This window comes from Homalodisca vitripennis, chromosome 2 (assembly GCF_021130785.1).
Source record: "Homalodisca vitripennis isolate AUS2020 chromosome 2, UT_GWSS_2.1, whole genome shotgun sequence".
NCBI lineage: Eukaryota > Metazoa > Arthropoda > Insecta > Hemiptera > Cicadellidae > Homalodisca > Homalodisca vitripennis.
The window spans coordinates 204168710-204187467 of NC_060208.1; the positions used below are offsets into that span (position 1 = coordinate 204168710).

At 31.0% G+C, this 18758-nt stretch overlaps 1 protein-coding gene across 3 annotated transcripts in view; it reads right to left on the reverse strand.

The window, feature by feature from the left end:
* The window catches only part of LOC124355299, a 39810-nt gene that overhangs the window by 19398 nt on the left and 1654 nt on the right, over window positions 1-18758 (reverse strand). For all 3 annotated transcript variants that reach the window (XM_046806376.1, XM_046806375.1, XM_046806377.1), the window contains exon 2: window positions 14700-14871. In XM_046806376.1, the coding sequence (XP_046662332.1) occupies window positions 14700-14871 (172 nt within the window). The remainder of the gene's footprint in view (window positions 1-14699; window positions 14872-18758) is intronic.

The window sequence follows — 18758 nt, forward strand, 5'->3', positions numbered from 1 at the left end:
GAGTTAAAACTGTTCAAGCAAGCTTTTAGAGAAAACATATGTATGTATATCTGCATATACAGTGTGTCCCGTACTTAATAACCAAAACTTTACCAAAGTATAATACAGGAGAAAACTAACAAATGTCATCATATAATGTACAGTCCTATCTTACTTAATTTTTTTGTCTGTCTGGCTGTACGTGTGTGTGTGTTTTTTTTAAAATCATTTGTAACTATAAAATTATTTTAGATATCAAGTTGAAACTTTGCAAGTGTCATGACCTTATTAGTGTACATCTTACATAAAAGTTTGAAAATAATATCATTTACAGAAACATAATGGCGGAAAATTAAAATTTTCAAAGCCTAATAACTTTAAGACGAGTGATTTTATTAAAAAATAATAGGAATGGTAAAAAGGCCCTTTTCAATGCAAACATTTTGGTACTATGTTGAATGTTCTACGATAAGTAATTAAGAATTAAGATTTTTTTCAAATAAAGGTTTGAGTATATACAGGGTGTCCCGCAACTCTCTGGACATGTAGGTATATCACATTATTGCTCAGGTCGAGTAAAACATATTTCACCATATGAACATGGGTCTCAGATGTTTAGTTTCCATCTTTCTGTCTGTATGCGGTTTTTATAAAAAATTTAATATGATATAAACTAATAAATTAAATTATAAATTTATTATATATTTGGCTAAAATATTTAATATACCAAGGCCAGTTAGTGAAAAAATATCATAAAATTATCATTAGTATTTTCAAAATGGCAGCCATTAAAACTTTTAAACTTAGAATATCTTAAATCCAGCAATTAAAAAAAAAAATATTTACAAGAATAATAGTTTTAAATAGATTTTATCACAGAATCTAATGACACCAAAATTATTAAAATCGAATAATAAATAACTGGCACAGCAGATTTAATGTGATAAGACATGATCCACATTGAGAGCTGCAATTTATTCAGTTCTTGTATTGTTCAATTCTTGACCCTCTTAAAATTAAAACCAAAGATTTGATAATATGTCCAGTCAATGATTGTGTGTTAGTTTAGAGAAAGAAGGAGAGAAAATGTCTTTTTATATGACTCATTACAAAACTTAAATCTAAAACACACAGAAATTATAGCATAAAAACTGTCCATTTAATGTGACAATCCAAATCCTGAAATTACATTTTAAAAGGTCCTGACCAAACGAATAGTGCATACCATGGTATTTACATGATATTCGCAGTCAAACATGTTGTCTAAACGTATTATTGGAAATAGCCAGTCTCTTGATTCATGGTTGCCAAATCATAGTGGAATTGACTGTATAAAAAAGAGGTCGATCATTGCATTCTGATATTTCTGAATTCGGTTTGCTTTACGATTAGGATTCTAGTCAATTGCGTATCATTGGACATCATTACAACACTACATTTTTCTACCTTTCAGAATGTTACTAAGGTTCACTTGTATAGGCACCATAAATTTACATAGAATATTTATCATAAAAAACTGCCTTACGAGTAATATGAAAAAAACCCTAATTACCACTGTAAACCCTTATTCACTTCAGCACATAGAATGACGCTCCCAAGTTTACATATTTTGAAGTTTGTAAATTTTTTGTATAAAAAAAAAAAACAAGATTTGTTTAAATAATAGCCAGAGCTCCTGTAAAACAAGACATAACTTTATATCACACCCTGTTTATTCCTCTAGTAAACTGGAGCAATCTACTTACTACATGACATGCACTATATAAATCAACAAACTAAATAATTCACGATAGTGTCTAAAATTAGACTATTAAACCTTTAACTGAATTTTCAACAAGATGTTAGAAAACCAAACTTTAAATTAGTTTGGAGATTTCACAATTTCCAAAAAGATTTGTTGAAGTATACTGAGAACATGAGAACCTGTAGTTTTTTATTAAAAGATTATTCAGCAAACTTAAATTCCTCTGACACAATTGCTGCAGTGGATAGATAAAATTGGAGACAACCTTTTGAGAAACACATTTCCTAAACCAGTGTTTAACACGTTTTTCTTGTACAGTTTGTGAAACAATTAAGGGAACAAATTGACAGAGTGGTGGGGAGTAACGAAGGCTAAATGTTTTACAATTAGGGGACAATTAGTACAATTTCCGAGACTCCTTCCCTCTCCTTCTGCTACTGACTCAGTGTTGTAATCATAGCGAAGAAATCTTGTAATGTTCAGACGACTATGCTTATCACTTTAGTGCAATTACATCCTCATGATTCATAAGATAACTAATGAATAACAAGTGGATTGGAAGTGGTCACATTTCCTGTATACTCAGTACCCTGTCACTGAGCAACTACAGTATGTCCATAAACTACTTCTGCCCCTATAGATAGATACACAGACAGACTCTAACCGGATTAAAATATAGAATTTATTTGAAATATTTTATGTAAACAACAACAACAAATAACAATAATTCGTTCATTTCTAAAGTAGTTGATGTATTTTAAATTTATTCTGTGCACCATGTACACTAGTGAAATATATACACTTTGTTTTTATTAACTACCCATATACATAACGTTAAAACAAAAAATTTAATTTTTTCAACAAATTTGTTATGGTATCAGTATTTTATTTAAATACACTCATTACAACTATAGCTATTAAATCAACACTTACAGATGTTAACTTTAATTTAATTGACAAATGAAAATAGGAACAAAATTAATGCAGAAGATTTCATGAGCTATATTGATAAAAATTTATCAAGAGGTACAACACTGGGTTGGGTGCCTCGTGGCATGGCCCGAACAACTGACTCACACATGACGACAGCCTAATTACCACCTCATTTGCAGCCAAATTACGCAGTTCGTGAAAATTACAAATCTGTTATTCGGGTCCTTTTCATCGTTTTCCACTGAGTTTGACCAAACAAAACAAAGCTTTCTCCCAGGCTATTTTTCCTTTAATCTGTGATTTGTGCCTAATATCTCCGCTCATTAGGAAAATCACGATTAGGGTTCTCTCCGATGTAGTTGTATGAACTCAGAAGGTGGAATACAATGGCCACCAAATGTGCAAGGGCTTTCCAATCTTGACGTGTAGACTGCATAAATTAAACATCTGAGACTGTCAATCACATCCTCCTTCTTGTTTTTACTCTAACTCATCTATTCTTCAGAAAATACAATGTAAAATTATTATAATGGTGAGCATGGTGTGCCAAGGTCAACTACAGGACATCAATCCAACAAAGTAGCAGTAACAGAATGCCCTGACTCAAACTAAACACTCACCTCGTATTCACCCTTTATTTGATTTGCACTGTCTTAACCCTGCATAAGTGCAGTCTCCAATTCTGTGTACTACAAAATATCTATACACAATTTTCAATGGTTGTTTTTCCAGAGTTATAAACCCCATTCCCCACTACAATAGATAAAAATAGTGTCAATAAATATTAGTCACTGGACAAATTTTGATATTGTTTTGTACTGTTATAATGTATATCATGTCTAATTTTTAATATTGTTTCTAATACTACATGAATTAAAACGTTCGATTATTTTTTTATGTAAACTAAAGATGTCATTGTTTTTTTCCCATTATTTTCTTTTAGTTTTTTACTATACCTAACGATTTCTTTATCTATGGAAAGTATTGTTTTAGTTTGTTAACACTAATAACAAATTATTTTTAGTACAGCTCAAATTTTAAAGTCGTATTATGATTTCAAGATTAAATAAATAACTTCATACTTCCATAATGTTGAAAAAATAACTACATTACTCCAAGAAACTGTGTACTTTATGTTATCCATATTTATGCATAAAAAAATTTTGTTGCTAGTGTTTTCAAATCACTTACGCCCAATCTCTGAAATATTTTCAATCATAACAACTAACTCGGGGTTACAGGAATAATGTTCAAGAAAGAAATTTTTTTCGCTTTTAAAACTTGTATAGTTTTTCAAGTAAATGTGATAAGAAACATTTAATAAGTAACAAAGTTCTTTGTCAGGGATGTACTGAGCAATGGATGATGCATGTATAAAAATAACATGTTATTAGTGATAACTTAATAGCAACCTTTGAAAAAGTGTATCTTGATGATAATGTTATCAAGTGTCAGTCTTTTTTCAATATTTAGTGCCTGGAAAAATTTAAACCAAGCATTTGATTTGACTTTGGCACTAAACCCATAAATTTATTACTGGCATGTGAAAATGCCTCTTATCTGCCAAGAAGTTGTAAAGAAGGAAACATTATTATTTTCTATACATAAATTGTTACGAGTATCAAAATTTAAAATGTACTAGTGGAAACATTTCAGTGTAAATTATTATAGCGTATTTGTACATATATCTTAGAATAATACCAAGTTCACAAAAAAAGTATTTCTCAACATACGGCAACTGAATTTACAAAACAAAGGTTAAATTAGAAAAAAAGATTTAGTGTACTTGTAATTTGCCCATTACTGAAAGTGACAGTTACATTAATCAAAGATTATAATAATTATAGAAACAATTTTAAACTAATGTAATAACTTAAAAAAATATAACGATTAGAATCAAATGGGGAAGCACATTTTTTGTTACAAATCACATAATAATTTATAATTTTTTTATTTAAATTAATTCTTTTAATTTTTTACTAACTTTTTAAACGTTGTAATAAATATTCACTCTGTTTATTAGTAAACTATATGGATATACAGAATTTTATTCTTTGTGAACAAGTTACCTGATGTTTTCAGTTCATACCAAGAGACAGAATTACTTCATGTTATAGAAAACTTATTAATAATTTATAGGAATCTGAAATCTTAATGGCATTTCATCCAACCGGTTCAGGATTGCCAAAATTAAAACCACAAACAAATTAGAGTAGTAGACCAGATTAGTCATCCCATGTGTCAGCTGTAGACACATATCATGATGAAAAGAAAAACAAAATGACAGGGTTAATAATCAAACCAATTGGACCTGTGAATAAACAAACACAAGAGTGTGAGACATGCCAATGACTGACTGTCAGTGTGTTTTTATGAGCCCACACATGTGTGTGATTGCTTCCACTTGCCTCACTCACTGTCACTCAATGTATGGAAAAACCGATTGTTACAGCAGACTACATTTTACTTTTATTAAAGTTCTTGGTTCATTTAGTTTTAGGTTCTAATCAACATTATACCCAGTACCAGTGGATATAATGGATTATGTATAGAGAAATTTGGCATTTTCACTATATGTAACCAATAATAAAGAAACTGTTGCTGAGTTAATTAAAATGTCTAAATATTTTTAACACACAATTCATAACTATTTGATCGTAAAATAAATAGTGTAAAAAAACAATGAAAAACATTTTGAAATTTCCAAACTAACAGAGATTTGGTTCAAAAATTTATGCTACAATGATTGAGACCTTATCATTCCAATTGAGTTTTTACAGAAAATAAATATTTGGTCATTCAGTCATAGATAAAAGGCTATTTCTGAGCATTGTGTAAATATATGTTTTAATATAATATAACATAAATAATTAGAAATAAATTAATAAACTCATGTTACAAAAATATAATTGTTTTCATAGAGAAATGGGAATCATTACTTTGACAAAATTACGTTAAAAAATATTTTTGTTTTACATTTGTAGAAAAAAAATTAAATGTAGAAGAGACCATGCTTTATATCATTATATATATATATATATATATATATATATATATATATATATATAAAACAGTAATATATATTCCAGTAATATACATATTATATATAAAACTTACTACAGTTATAAAAATCTTAAAAATCTTAGTGTATATTGAATTATGTCACAGATTATCAAAAATAGAATAAAATACAATACAAATAAAATAATTGGTTTCATAAAGAAATTTATAATTTATAATGTAGTACAGTGTTTAATTTATAAAATATTCTTTTTTATTTCTATGTGTAAAAAAATGAAATGAAAATCATAAAAACAATCCATTAGTTAGAGCATTATCACAGATAAAATAACAATTAAATAGTCATTGACAGCAAAATATTGTTTCATTTCTAAATGAAAGGAATTTTTTTAATATTTAAAGTGGATCTAAAATTAAAACCTAAAACATGAAAAATTAACCCTAAAATTAAAATGAATATTATATAGTTATGCAACTAGCAACAATTTACAACTTATCTATAATTAGCTTTTTTCATATTGTGCTATTGAGGTTTTATAAAATAAATTAATAATACTGTAAAGTACAATGCATCAATAATAAATATTTCCAGCTAAGCCGGATTATTAAAGTCTATGAAAAATAATTTTATTGAAGCACTAATTTTATTGCAATCTTGTATGTCTAAGATATTCCTTTCCGTCATGTTTGGAAAATGCATGAATCCGATTCTGACAATAAAGGGAACAAATAATTAACAATCCGTGGGGCTGACAGTCTAATATTGCGGGTCAGACGTCAGCTGTGCACGAACTTTCAGTAAATGATCACGAGTTTGCCGGTACACAAGGTCGGGAAATGACGTAAGTGCACAATTCGGTCGACCGATCTTTTGAATACAGGCGACAATATTAGTTCAGACTAAGTTTGGATGTGAAGGTGACACCAAACATGACCTAACTTTCTTGCTTTAAACCTATGTAATCTGACGACCAATCGGAACTTAGTAAGGAGTAACCCAGTCACAGACCAAACTAACACGATCGATCGGCCGACCAAAAAGGATCGTTGTTTGTATGGAAGCACTACAATAGTGGAAGCACTCTTGGAATAACCTGCGTGTGGTGGGGCTCATGACCACGTCGTCTACCATATACAGTGTAGAAACCACGCACGTCCATGGACGGGCTCTAAACAAATCGGCGACATCAACCACACGTCGTCTATCTTTATATACAGTTTCAAGGATCACGTCGCGTAAAGTACGATGTTTCAGATTGATTAACTCCTGATTTAAGGAGATCTCAATTTATATCTTGAATTCATAAGTCATTAGAGACCAAAATTGTTTTTGAGATTTTCCCGGTTCTACAGGGACATTTCTAGCAATGTTACCTTTTCCCCAATTTTGACAATTTCTAACAATTATTGTAAATAAAGAATTTTGTATTCTCAATATTTAACAATTTGATCATGTTTTATAAATTGTAATACACATATTCCGCAATTAGGGTTTAACGGTCTTTCCAATTCCAAGTAATAACAATAATTTTGTCATTGTGTATGTGTTGTAAAGTGTTTCAAATCAACCCGACAGATACGCAATTAAGATTAAACGATCATTCAGAGAATGACAGCACCGAAATGAGTCATCTAAGCCAGCCCAATCTGAGGGAACAATCACCTTCCTGGTTCCCAACTATTACTGGTCGTGGCTGTGATGTCAGAGTTCTGTGGTCCCTTTGTTGGGCCAAGGTCGGCTGGTTCTGGCATCTCAGCGTCACCTTCTCCAGACTTGATACAATAAATCCTTGGAAATGCAGCTCACTTTTCAACAACCCACTGTATTTATTTGTTCTCGCTGGCCATATTTAATTTATATATATATATATATATATATATATATATATATATATATATATATATATATATATAGTCTCTTAGAGCAGTTTCAAAAGAAAACTACAATTTTTTTAGTACAATATTTCGTTGTAATTAACAACTTTTTCAAGTACACTTTTAAAATATACACAGAATATACAATATATATATATATATATATATATATATATATATATATATGCAATTTTTAAGACGAATCAGTTGGAAAATACCAAGTAGAAGCATTAACAAATAGTGATGAAAGTAGAATAACCAGCTGTTATATTTCTGTTGACTTTAATACAGGTAATCCATGCTCATGCGTCTAAAATTGGAAAGCCAGACAACTCTAATCTCAGAAATAGAGTCATTGAAAGTGGGAAATACTGGTTATTCATTCACAGTGGTTCCATTATGTTTGTAACAAAACGATGCTGTTCTTTCAATTTTACATAATATTACAGTAACAAAAATTAACTTTCACATTCAAGTAACAGATTACAGGTTTTATAATAACACATTGTATTTTGATATATTACATCTGAAAAGAATTGTATTGTGAAGGAAACAGAATTTTTTCTGGACATTTGCTGATTAGAAATTGTATTATTAAAAATTAATAACCTGTTCTTTTTTTATTTTGTAATATTTATTTATATACTCTTTGTATATATACATCAGTTTCACTTCTTATAATTTTGCAAGTGATACTATTGTGTACATCAGGGTGCCTTAAACAACTTTCTCAAAATAATATCCTGTACTTTTTTAAAATTTTGTTATACTTATTTTTATACTTTTTGATGTACATGTATTTTGGTTTCTATAATTTTGCAAGTGATACTAATTTGTACATCAGGTTGCCTTATCCGATAACTCTTGATCTTTTAATTTTAATACTCTAGAGATAAAAATTAACTTTCACTTTCAAGTCACAGATCAGGTTTTATAACAAATTATATTTGATTATAATATCTGAAAAGAATTGTATTATAAAAAATAATAACCTGTTCTTTTTTCATTTTGTTATATTTATTTTTATACTTTTTTATATATGAATTATCATAAATTTTAGTTCTTACAAATTTGCAAGTTATACTATTCTGTACATCACATTGCCTTGTACAACTCTCTCTAATTAATAACCTGTTCTTTGTCGTTTTGTAACGTTTATTTTTATACTTAAATACACACACACACACACACACACACACACACACACGTGTGTGTGTAAGAATATGATTGAGCAAAAAAGTCAACGTCATTAGTCAAAGTCAAAGTCATTATAATTCAAACTTAAATAACCTTTTATAAAATTTCTCATATGAAAACAAAAATTAAACAACTGCACTTTATTTAAAATATCTCTAATGCTGTTTGAAAGTGTAAGCAACTCTTGCTGAAAATATTTACAGTAGTATACTGACCTAAAAACTTAGTACGATAGTCCTACTAGATCGGACTTTGACATTGTATAAAAGGCCAAGGTGAAACAAAGTTATCTGCCCTTCCCGACCAATCAGTCAATTATTCACTATGACAAAGTCTCAATGGGAGATAACTATTACTTGCAAAGCAACAAAAATTGTGTGCAACTTCAGTGTAACAAAAAAAAAAAGAAAGAGAAATAACATAAACAACCCTGTTTACAAATGAATATCTACTATAATACTGAGCAATCTTGTAACAAGAACAAAAAGTTCAAGTAAGCGAGGTAGCCTGGGAAGGAAATACTATACTACAAAGCAAAAGAAACCAATCTCCTCACCCCCTCCCACCGCCTTGTTTCGGTAAGACGAGCACGATAATTTACACTGTTACATGCAACAACAGTGAGCACAATGTTAAACTTATTGTAGATAAAACGTTTTGTAGGTTAAGATTTTATCAGTACTAAGTTTTATTTTAGAAGTAGTGGCAGTGTTTAATGAACTTGTATGAAAGTCTTTGTCTGAAATACTGATTAGATTAGCACTATTTTATGTTAATAGTACTGTCCATGGGTTAGTCTAATGGGTTCTAGCAATATTTTGCAATGAACATAAAATTTTTCAATATTTAAAAATAGCAAGTCCTATGGGAGTAGGGGAATGTTTAAAAAAAAACACAAATTTGAAATAATTAATTTGATGCATTTCAAAACCGAGTATTTATATGAATGAAAAAATGTAAACAATAATACGTAGTACTCAATACAAAACAAACTATGTTATCATTCTTTTACCAAGTTCTTTTGCATTAACTTTGTTAATTTAAAGCTCGTATATTTAAAACAACCAACTTGAATGTACAGCTTATAACTACTTTAGTGTGACCAAAAGTTGAACAAATTTATGTTGTACAGATTTAACTATTGATAGCTGAGAAACACATTTGAAATAAAGTTGTTAAAAAAAAATTCGACTCCATATTTACAACTATTTACAGCAAGACTAAATGTATTTTTTTTATCACTAGGTTTGGTGTACCCTTAACCAAATAAAAAATTTAAAGTGAGCTTTGACATAAAATACATGAAAGAAACCTTGTTGCTGGTTTATAAGTATAATTCACACTGATGATCACTAAATTACGTACAGGATAATTTGTCAACAACTGTCCTATTTTCCTGGAATCTTTAAGAGTTAAGCAAATATTTATCAGATACATGCACACCTGCTATTTCTTTAGTTAATTATCAACATCTACGAGGGTAATTTGAGAAAGAACAAAAAAAATTGCACTGCTGTGTAACAAACTTTTCTCGAAACCTATTCAATCATATCAATCAGCGTAGTATCATAGAGGAAGGAGATATCTATATCAACTTCCTTTGTATAAGTATATATCAAATTTTCAGATGCATATATACAAAGCTGTCCAAATGAACAACAAACTACAAATATATTACAATTGAAAAAAATAAGGGCAGCAAAAATACATCATTACCACAACAATAAACAGACCATTTTTCTCTCTTTTCTCTCATATCAATCAGCATTATATCTCAGAGGAAGGAGATATCTATATCAATTTCTTCTGTATAAGTATACATCAGATGTTCAGATGCAAATATACAAAGATGTTGAAATGAATAACAAACTAGAAATATACTACATTTGAAGAAAATAGGAGCAGCAAAAATACATGATTACCATAACAATAAACAGATCGCTTTTCTCTCTTATTTGTGATTGAAGAGTTTTGCAACATGTTGGATTACGATCAAGAAAAGGTATCACTTAAATGTGAAAAAGTGACATATGAAAAACTAAGATTTTGTTGAAAAATCTAATGCTCAGCAATAATTTTAGGAATTCTAAAAGACACTTGGATGTGGAAAAAGCTCAACAACAAAAGAGGATTTAAATGGTTTCAGGATGAGCACTGTTATTAAGGGAGAATGGGATGAAGATGATCACCAGTACCGTGGACTTCCGAGCTGGACTCCTCAACTGAATGGTATTTTTAAACATTGACATCAGGTGATTGGCACTGCCACCTTGAGAGATCTGCTGGAGCGAGTAGGATGGCAAGGACAGACAGGAAATGATGTCATGGCTACTGGGAACCCATTGCGACAGACACCTGCCCAAACAGATGTTCAGGGACAAACAACTCACACTTTCTAACAGCTCAATGAAACAGACCGCAGCCGGCCCGAGCCAGAGTTGCCAATTATTCCACCTCCTGCCCCGCCCCAACTCAACTGCACAGACATACACCTACACGTGCGCACAGCTGCATCGATAGAATGTCTAGTGACTCCACCTCTTTATACTTTACACCTCTCATACATAGTATACACACAAAATGTTGACAAATTAAAAAAAAAAAAAAAATGGTTCTGCACTGGAAGTATGTGATTTAAAAATTCCCAAGTAATTTTTAAAAACTTCAACATCTTTATAGCATTTTGAAAAATCATAAAAGGTATATTAAAATCCAAAACAAAGGGTTTTGACTATAATTTATTTGTTATTCTAGTGTATATTTAAAAAAGATCTTTTTGTACCTTGGTGTAACAAAATTTTTCATTCACAAGAGAACATCACAGACTCCACCAGTCTGTGACTATTTAAATTTAAATTTGTTAATCCAAACAATTACACTTAACACTGTATTGATTTCTTTGCATTGTTATCATCAATTTGCGTCAAAAGTACTTAAAATATTTTACTGGTTTCAAATTAGCTGCCTTTTTAAGATTTAAAATACCTTGTAAATTTATAGAAAACCAGACTTTTGAATAAAAATGTAAGAAAACTGTGAAGCACTTTATTTTCTACAATCACAATATCTGACTACTTACAGTAAAATGTTATCAATTTCATTTTTGTCTGTACAGAATAATTAAATAACTAAGATGGGTTGCCTATTATCTCATGGGTGATACTTTCTACAGAGTACATGTAAGATTAACACTTTAACACAACTCAACTGTGAATGGGAATTTATTTAGTAATATTTTGGTGATTATGAGAAAAGGGCTTGAGGAATACACGTTAACTTTCAGTTTATTCAAGAAAAGCCAGTGTTACTTTTTTGCTGGTTTCAAAGGAAAATAAAACTAAACAAAAAATTACTCCATTAAAAGTGAAATTAACACTATAAAGTAGGTACTCTCTTACCACTTCACCTCAACAAAAATAAACTAACACCATCATTGCTTGATGAGTCTAGTTTCATTGTTGGAAGTTAAGGTGTAGGGCAGCAAGATTTTGGCTTTTGTTTCTAGGAGACAGAAACGTGGCTCCAGTACTAAGAAAATTTGTAAGTTTTCTAGGAAGCTTGGGTACAGTATGCCAGTAACACGTTGCTGACTGTCACTATTCAGAGAACAACACATGACATATGCTGGGAAGGGAGTGCTTATCTGCATACCACATACTGCTGTGTAGATATGGTTATCAGCTACTTAAGAATCCTGTGTGGGTGTTATGTTAATGTATTCATTATTCTTCAAACACCCAAACATATGTGTTTTTTCCACAGTTTAGAGACTGCTTAGATGTGTTTTGTTCAAGCGTTGGATCCACTAATTTTTTAGGGTTTATAAGGTACAGAATACACAATTTGTGCTGACATGGATAATATATTAATTAGCTAATTAACGGTTGTGTGCCGGGTCAGGCCATTATAATAATTAATTAACAGTAATTAATAAGTTGTATTTCTGAAACATGCTACCAAAAATGTGGTTAACAACGGCATAATATATTTATCCTAAGAGGCTAACTGGATTTCAATGGCAATTTAGAGGACCATCTAACTTAATACAAAATACTGGCTAAAATTTTGTCCGTGCTTCACTACGTTGAAATAGGACACAATTACGTGTGTGACAATAACGTTTTGGTTTGAGGAAATAGAATAATAATTCTACTTAGATCAGCAGAAACATGAAAGACCTAACTAGTGGACATAAATTCAGACTTTCATAAAATTTCACGATAAAAAATATTTTTGTTCACCCAATCCATCCACACCTGGCCACTTTCAAATACTGACCTGGCAGTTTGTTTAATTTAATGGCGGAACATACCTTAATAGGATATTGCATTCATTTAAACTGAATGTGATGGTTGGATCACCATCCAAGGGGATTCTTGGCAGAAAAACTGTTCCTCCCATAACAGAGATCAGATTACGCAGCAGTCCAACTTACCAACCACCAGATTGTGAGGTGGATGGAAACTCTACATACCAACCACCAGATTGTGAGGTGGATGGAAACTCTACTTACCAACCACCAGATTGTGATGTGAGGTGGATGGAAACGCTACATACCAACCACCAGATTGTGAGGTGGATGGAAACTCTACTTACCAACCACCAGATTGCGAGGTGGATGGAAACTATATACCAACCGCCAGATTACCAACTCTACAGAGTGTTGAACCATGTCCTCCAACTCCTCAACAGAGTCCACAGTTTGATATTTCACTATCCACGCAGGAAGTTGGCCCATTAAAGAATCATTAATGCCTGCCACCATATCTTTTTAGTGTGTAAGAATGGCTTTTTCCCTTAGCCAATCAAGATTATCTGTGTGTTCTGTACTTACATTGGATACATCTTTTCCATTTCAACAGTTTGGATCCTTGACGACTGTACATAGACTGTTTTGAATTTAATATTTTCCTCCTTACACTCCATTCTCCTATTGTAAGAAGTAACTTGGAAAACTCCTCTGCCCCAAGTTCATATTTCAGATGATCACTCATGTCGACTCACAAGAATAGGACATGAACTTTATGCCAAGAACAGGATGACTTAAGTTTGAAACATCCTCTTTGAGTTCAATTAAATCAAACAGTGTAAAACAATACAGAAAGAAGACTTTGATCAAGGAGAAGAACATTGCCATCCACCATCTTGTTTCTTAAAATAATTGTGAAATTCAATATTGTGGACCAGTTATTTCTAAAAATATGTTTTTATACAGGTTTCATATGTGGTGAGCTTCTAGTGGCCAAAAAGAATTAAGTAGGCTAAGCAGTTTCGGCCTCCCAGCTCTCACTAAGTATTTCTTACATTTAGTGAAAAGTGTGATTTTGACTTTTGTAAATTTGTACCTAGTTAAAAATTTAGATCTGCAGCATTCATTCTTACTTGGAGGGTGAACTATTTCAGTAGATTTCTAAAGGAAGGGTACGAAAGTATTATTTCGATTTCCAAAATCTGCTTTGCCAATAGGTAGTGTGTTCAAAATTGCAGATTTTAGTATCCAAAATAACATAATAGGAACAAATTTTTTTAACTGACATTTTTCAATAGTAAAATCTTATTCAAAATTGTTATTTTTTTAATATTATGTTTTGTCTCAAACCATTTTTTATTGAGTCAAAAACTCAGTATAAAGTTAACAATGTCAATGAATGTGAATAATGTATGTGATTACTCATTAAACAAACTCAATTGGTATATTTATTTATTGATGGCTGATGCTTGCGTGCACACTCCCTCATGCTCTTACACGCTTACTAAGATGCACATGTAAGCATACATACATGTTTTTAAAAATCACTTCATTATCTTGGGGCTCCGACAAAATATTATTTACTCCTAGAATACATACGTATTGGGGAATATTTAAAATAAGTAAGTAGTAAAGTCATAGCATTTTGTACAATGAAAGACAGTGCCTAAGAAACGATAATACCCAGGAAGAGAATCTAACCTGTTGAAGACAAAATCGACGAAGGTGCAGCAATGCACGTCATACTTATCACCGATACCATTCGGTTTCCAGCAGCAGTAGGACTCATCACTGGAGTCAAACAACGGTCTAGGGCAGTGGCTTATAAACTCGCTAATAATGTCCTTCGACGTGCCCAGCGAGCAGTCCATGCCTAAACAGAACAAAACATAAATCTCATTGTACATCTTTGGCACTTTATTGTGAAAGCACTTGGAATAATAGGTATACTATATGCAGGTATAATAGTAATAGGAATACTTCGTCTATAGGTCGGTTCGTTCTAAAGATATCGTGCAAACAGACAGATAGGAATAAAATATTTCCTTTCACTCACTCAATAAACTATACATTAGGGTTTGTTGTTCTAAGAATCTGGCAAACAACTGTCTACTGTGCTTAGAGTAAATCATTGCTAACACGTACACATTGATATAAACGCTCAGCTATACGTAATTCATTAATACTACACTTTTTTAAGTTTTAATGAGTTTTTGGTTAGAACATATTTTCAGGCATAATTTGACTTGTTATTTTAAAGCTTATAGAAGTAAAGCTCCATGCAAAACTTCAAGTAGGACTGTTAGTTCTTAAGCTATTGTGTGGACAGACAAATGGATAGAAAATAAAACTTTGTTTGCCCTCATGAATGATACGCATCACTAACGCTCACCCACTAACTACGCATTGTATCAGAGCCTTGGAAAATTTGTAATTGAATTCAAACTGGCTAGAGACTACTACCACTCATAATTTTAGTTAATAATTCAAAAATTTGTCGAAAAGAGGGCAAAAATGTCTTGATTTAACTGCAGTCTGATAAGAGTTTTAAAGACTTTGCCTGCAAAATCAGGTTGATTATTTAAATCAGTGTATTGCTACATAACCTATGATACATTTAACTAAAACTACTATTCATTCACCATGTTTTTGTATGTTTACAACCACCATAGACATAAGTTAAAATAACACAATTCGTAATTTGTTATATTGGTTATCTATGTACATTCATTCATACAGAAAGTGGAATAAAAACACATGTTAGAAATAGGTAATTCGAGATCCAGTTTCGACACATCACTCATGTTAATATGGTATCAATTTTCATTGAAAGCTTGAAATGTTTTACTGAAATTAATTGAGACTTTTCAGTTTTCAGTTGTTGTATGATTATATTGTAACTTTCTTATAAAAAAATACTATCCCTCATAGAATCATAGCGTTAAAATTATATTTTTTATAACTGCTTAAATTAATTATATTTTATATGATTATATAATTATTTTAAAAAATTTATTGAATTTAAACTATTACACAAAAAATTATTAATTTATAATATAAAAGCGCGTATGAATAAAAATTTATTATTTATTTATTCATTATTTTAAGTTTAATTTAGCACTACTTATTCACTAATTTACACTAGTATTAAGAATACTAGAGTGTTAAGAAAAATAGTGTTTTTTAGCGTAACTTTTCAATAAAACTTTGACAAGCCGTTGTTTCATACTGGATTGAGGTAGAGACCTCTAGTCTGTGGCATTGTTCTTCTTTTATAAAGACCTATGAAATGAAGTGTCATTTGATGGGGCTTTGCATTTAAAAATTTTGACTTGACCCCCCAACCACCCATTTTGGGTTGAGGGGTTAAGTTCTTATGTAGCGCAAAAATCATCATTTGTCCCCCAAAGGATATTGGTTTGTTTAATTCCGTTCAAAAGTTAAAAGGAGGGGGGAACTTTTGGGACACCCGGATATATATGAGTAGGTCATAGGTCTATATGTATGTATCGCAGAACTTCTCTCTCTCTCTCTCTCTCTCTCTCTCTCTCTTATGGTGAGGTTATTTTTCATTAAACAATGTCCAACCTCTAGAAGGAATCATCCACACCTAGGGTAAAAGTACATATCCGCACTGTATTACTTTTATTTCTTGGGCTACTCCCTAGCTACAGTCCAAATTTCATGTCAATCCATCCAATCTGAATAAATTGGTCAGGTAAAATGCTTCAGTGACTGTACTTTATATTCTCATTCATAGATACATAGTTTTATGGCTTCATCTATAGAAAAGTTGGCAAAAAATTTGAAAAGCAAAGATTTAAAATAAACTAGGCCTATTCATTTTAAAAGATTGTAAGGGTAGGGTACGATAAGCGGACCCGGTTTTTTATATCGAAATTGGCTAACGATATTACTTAATCATAACCACTGATATAGTCAATCGATACTGATTAATTATTTTGAACAAATAACTTAAATAATCTATATCAACAGCTGTAAACACTTTCAAATGATACACGTAAGGTAATATTTCAATTTTACATATAAGTAACATTTGATTATTAAAAATAGCAGTCAATTTTAGAAAACTACACGACATTGCTTTGAAAAATGATAATACACGTTTCACGTGGCTTCAACATGTTGGACTTGTGCCGAAAAATCCATTATGTGAAATTTGTGGGAAAGAAACAACTGTAACTGTGAGAGGAGCAAATATGGTTGTCTTCAGTTTTCCTAATTTTGCTTATAATAATTAATTTGTTTTATCACTGTAAATATTAAATCCATATTTTAATCTAAAACATACGATTGTTATTGAGGACTATAGATACTTTTGTATCGATTGATTTGATAGGATAAGTTGTCTTAGAGATAGTTCTGGGGACATGAAAAAAACGCAAAATATCCTTTATTTAGAAATAATATTGATTTATTCACAGGTTATGGTCAAAGAGAATATAATTGGAAGATGACTTACTCCTTGTATTACAATTGAAGAATAGAGATTTATATTGTAGATTTGTAGAGACATTCTCATGGCAACTGTTGGGGACAGTCAGCGAGGGGACAAAATGAGAGTTATAACATTTATTGGACAATAACTAATTATCATTTTATTTTTAAATGGGTCTATCTAACTACTTAGTTTGAAGGTTATTTTTGACGATGGAAGGATTGTGAAGGAAACAGGATTTTCCCGGAAAATCCTGTTTCCTTCATAACTACTTAGCATACTTTTGTTAATCCTTAACCTATTATAATTTTTATTTCTTCATTTACTAAAATGTTATTAGCCTGGGAATGATATTTGCTCTCAATTTGAAAATGACCCATTTGAGATGCGAATATTAGGTATCAATGATTACATTTTTCGATATAAGAAACTGGGTCCGTTTATCGTACCCTACCCAATTGTAAAATTAAGGTCATAAGAAAACCAAATGATGAAGAAGAAATCTTTAAAATTCTCTCAGGTAAGTTAAAGGAATATTTCCTTATGAGTTTGTCGAAAAAAAATGTTTCAATATATGCTTTCGGGAAAACCAACCAAAAATTACTTTGAACTTCCCAACTTTAGGAATCTTAAAATCCCCGCCAGAAAAGACATGACAAAGGGTGTGGAGGTACAGCAGCTACTTAAAAAAAAAAAAAAAAAAAATGGTAAATAAGCACGAAGCAGGTCATTAAAAGTCTTTGTTGAACCATTAAAACACAATTTAGAAAATATTTGGTTGAAATCAGTCAACTTTTATAAAAAGATGTCTTTTGGACTTAACCCTCCAACTGTTGTTTATCAAAATTTTGATAAACATAACCCTTAGCGGATTGTTGTTCGTCAAAATTTTGATAAACAAACATTTCCTTGCATAATCACTCATAACAGTATATTCCGGCAACGTATCGATTCGATTCATGCACCATTGGATTCGGGGAAAAAAAGCCTAAGGAATACTATAGTTTTATTCCTCTTTATATTGTAGTTGCAACGTACCAAGTTCGTAGTTTTGGAACGTAAAAGATGTGACCGCCATGTTGTCGATGCCGTCTGAGTTGTTGATGTGACGAGTCGTGTTTATTAGTAAGTTTTAGTAGGTTTATTTGTGTTTTAGTGTTGTGTTTAGTGTGTGGTGAATTGTTAAATATTGCAGTAGTGCAAATAAATATATTTTAGAATAAATAAATTTCTCGAAAATTTTTCGCAAAATTTTTGAGTAATGACAAAATGAAACTTTTTTCGACTCTTCAAAAAAAAAG